This window comes from Narcine bancroftii, chromosome 8 (assembly GCF_036971445.1).
Source record: "Narcine bancroftii isolate sNarBan1 chromosome 8, sNarBan1.hap1, whole genome shotgun sequence".
Classification (NCBI taxonomy): Eukaryota; Metazoa; Chordata; class Chondrichthyes; order Torpediniformes; family Narcinidae; genus Narcine; species Narcine bancroftii.
Window position 1 is genome coordinate 75,528,525 of NC_091476.1, and position 3,843 is coordinate 75,532,367.

The 3,843-nt window shown below is 52.0% G+C and overlaps 1 protein-coding gene across 5 annotated transcripts in view; it reads right to left on the reverse strand.

Moving 5' to 3' along the window:
• LOC138740910 (reticulon-3-like) overlaps nt 1-3,564 on the reverse strand; it is a 35,297-nt gene extending 31,733 nt beyond the window's left edge. For 3 of the 5 annotated variants that reach the window (XM_069894229.1, XM_069894227.1, XM_069894230.1), the window contains exon 1: nt 3,251-3,564. In XM_069894229.1, the coding sequence (XP_069750330.1) occupies nt 3,251-3,329 (79 nt within the window). In that variant the 5' untranslated portion in view covers nt 3,330-3,564. The remainder of the gene's footprint in view (nt 1-3,250) is intronic. The other 2 variants (XM_069894231.1, XM_069894232.1) reach the window with 2 other exon arrangements.
• Nucleotides 3,565-3,843: the final 279 nt, after the last annotated feature.

The following is a 3,843-nucleotide window of genomic DNA, read 5'->3' on the forward strand; positions in this document are numbered from 1 at the left end:
AAGTGCAATGTTACATTATTAAAAACTGATTGTTAAATTTACAAATGTTACATTGGTGGCAGTGGGGAGGGGAAGGAGACCACAGTGTGCACTCCCTACCCCTAATGACGAGCCCCTTCCCTTCAATACTCTTTGTGCTTTCCTTTCTGCACCATTGTGCCTGGCACTGACCATTCTCCACCAGGTTTCACATACCTGCCCCCTTGCCACCTGTGCAAACAAGATCCCACAGATACTGCCAGATAGAGGCAGGTGATCTTGCATACAAGATTCTGAGAGGCGTAGATAGGGTGGGCAGCCAGCGTCTGTTTCCCAGTGCAGAAGTAGCAAACGCCAGGGGACGTCTGTACAAAGTAAAGGGAGGAAAGTTTAGGGGAGACGTCAGGGTAAGTATTTTCACACGGAGAGTTGTAGAGGCCTGGAATGTCTTGCTAGGGGTGGTGATGGAAGCTGGAACATTAGGGGCATTTAAGACTCTTAAACAGGCACATGGATAGGAGAAAATAGAGGGTTACAAGGTAGGGAGAGTTTAGTATTTTTTAATGGGTACTGTGCTGTAGTGTTCTGTGCTATCAGATTCTTTTGACCCATGACTGTATGGCTAGGCACACTTCAAATACCGTGAAACGTTAAAGTCTGCCGATGCTGTAATTGTAAAAACACTGGAGGAACTCAGCTGGTCTTGGCCTATCTGTAGGAGGTAAAGATATATTACCGATGTTTTAGGCCCGGGCTCTTCAAGGTACAGGCAAAAAGCAGACAGGCATCTGGGTTATAGACAGTCTCACACAGCCACTGAACAGCAGAAAATTTCTGTTCCGCTGGCACGTTTTTACAGAGTGGCTGGAGTGTAAAATGAATGCAGGCACTTTGTAAGAAACAGGCCTAATGAGTACGACGTCTCCCTCTGACAAACTCCGCCATGCAGGAAGGCTGCATAAAAGCGCCCCTGTGTAAATGACCACATCGGGACACACCGGATGCAAGTAGACTAATTTTTTGGAATAATTCTGGTTTCTGTGTTAAAAATGCCAGAAGACTGGGTTAAGGGGGAGGAGTCCAGATGAAACAAAGGTGTTAATTGGATATGATAAGAGGTGAAAATTGATTACGGCTCTGAGGAGTCAGATGGGGTATTTTTTTTTAAAAATAGACCATAGGCGGTGCGGATCAGAAACATCTCCTCACTGGCATCTTCACGGGTGTGCCTCAAGGATGCGTGCTTAGAATGATGGTCTACTCACTCTACATCATGACTGTGTGGCCAGACAATTCCAAAACTGTCTACAAATTTGCCAATGATACCACAGTTGTTGGCAGAAGCACAGCCAGCAATGAGGAAGCGTACGGGAGGGAGCTCATTGAGTGGTGTCACACCAACAACCTTGCACTCAATGTCAGCAAAACTAAGGTACTGATTGAGACTTAAGGGAGGGAAACCAGGAGAACACAACCCAACTGTCATCAAGGGATCAGCAGTGGAGAGGGTAAAGAGCTTCCTGAGTGTCAACAACTGAGGACATAAGCCTGGGCCTTCCATGTCGATGCAATCATTAAGAAGGCTCTCCAGTGGCTACACTTTGTGAAGAGCTTGAGATTTATAACCAAAGACTCTTGCAGGCTTCCACAGGTGTACCATGAAGAGCACTCTGGCTGGCTGTATTACTGTCTGGTACCATGCTAATGCAGTGGTGCTCAACCTTTTTCTTTCCACTCAAATATCACTTTAAGGATTCCTTATGCCATTGGTGCCCTGTGATTAGTAAGGGGTTGCTTAATAATGGTAGGTGAGTGGAGAAAAAACTTTTCAGACCCACTGTTTTAATCATCCCTCATTGACTCGTTATGTCTGCAGTTTCACAACTCCAAAGGAAATAGACCAATGACAATTTTCTCAAGCAAAATATTTCAGTAACAATTGGGTCTGGAGCAGTGGTTCTCAACCTTCCCTTCCGACTTGTCTACCACCTTAAGCAATCCTTTACTAAGCACAGAGCGCCGATGGCCTGGGATTAAAGTGTTATGTGCGTCAAAAGAAAAAGGTTGAGAACCACTGTGCTAATGCAGAGGACAGGAAAAGACCTCTGCTAGTGACATCACAGGCATCAGCCTTCAATGCATTAATGACTTTTTTTTAAAAAAAGGAAATGCAGCCTCAATCCTCAAGGACCTTCCATCACCCAGGCCCTGCCCACTTCACTCTGCTACCATCGGGGAGGAGGTCCAGGAGCCCAGAGACAAACACCCAGCAACACAAGGACAGCTTCGTCCCCTCCGCTATCAGATTCCTGAACCGACAAGGACACTGCCTCACTGTCCCTTTTATGGCACCAGTTATTTTTTTAAATCTCCTAATTATGGAACTAATCAATAGCAATTTGTAATGCCACAAAACAACAAACTTTGTTCATGACAATGAACCCAATTTGCATTCAGAAGGTAGAGGCACGAGATCAGAGTCACCAGGCAAATACGAGTGGCAAAAGGGTCAACAAAAAGGGCAATGTGGGTGGGGGGGATTGGGGAGCACAAATTTACAAGGGACATGGATAAGATGAATAATAGAGAAGTGATCAAAATGGGTGGATAGATTAAAAGGGACCTGGGTTAAAATCGTTCCCAGGAGCAGTGGAACTCAAAGAGCTTAGGAGAGGCAAAGGCATTCCCCACAATTAAACAGGGTGGCCTTCATTGAAGCTGGGTGGGGGGGTTTGGAGCCTCTGCATTTGTTTACCAGCCTGTCACATCCTGTCCAACCCTAGCCTGTCACATCCTGTCCAGCCCCCAAGAGCTCTCTTTATTGAGGGATTTCCCAGGCTGGGGGCAGGAGGAGCTACAGTGGGTTTAAGTAACAGCCAACCCCAATGATATGGGGAAAAGAGCAGGGAACCCTTTAGGAGGGAAGAGTGCCGGCCGCGCACGCGCGCCGCCAGCCGCACTGCGGATACTTTGTATCGAGCGGGAGGAGAGGCCTGGGCGCATGCGCGCCGCCGGCCGTACGATTCCTTCCATTCTCTCTGACGCCCCCCCCTCATCTTGAGCGCATGCGCTCCGCCGGGACCGGGTCACTAGGGGCGACTGCGGAGGGAGCGCGCGCTGGCGCGCGCACGATCGCCTCCCTCCCGACACAAAGGTCAAAGAGGAAACCCCCCCCCCCCCCCCGGAGGAGGCAGCCCCCACTCCCGCAATTCGAAGCCTGGGGCCGATCCCCAACTGCCGCCGCCGCCGCGGGCTCCAGCTCGCCCCTCACCGACAGAGATGCCCGCCGAGCCCGGGGAGTCGCTTCCCTCGGACGAGGTAACTCGCGGTGACTGCGCCTGCTCATCCATGGCGGCTCGTTGCTGTGAAACCAAACTCGCTTTTCCTTTTTATCTCTCTTCCTTCCCTCCCTCCTTTTCCTCCCGGGGCCGGCAACTCCGTCCGCGCTTCTGCCCTCCGCGGTTCTTTATGGCGAGTGAGGGAGGGAGGGCGGAGAAGGGCCCCTCCCCCTCCCTCCCCTCCCCGAGTGGGGCGGGAGGTGACGCAGCGTCGATTCCTGGTTTCCCGGAGCTCGGGGCGGGGCGGGGCTCGGGGCGGGGCGGGGCTCGGGGCGGGGCGGGGCTCGCGGCGGGGCGGGGCGGGGCTCGCGGCGGGGCGGGGCGGGGCTCGCGGCGGGGCGGGGCGGGGCTCGCGGCGGGGCGGGGCTGAGCCGAACAGGAGCCGAAGAACCCGCTCCGCTCTCCCAATAAAGTTGAATAAATTATCCGCGAATTCCTGTGAGGTCAATGACCCTTAATTGAGAACCCCCCCCCCACCAGTCCCACTTCCTTCATCCCAATTGTTTCCCTGCTGGGACGGGTTATT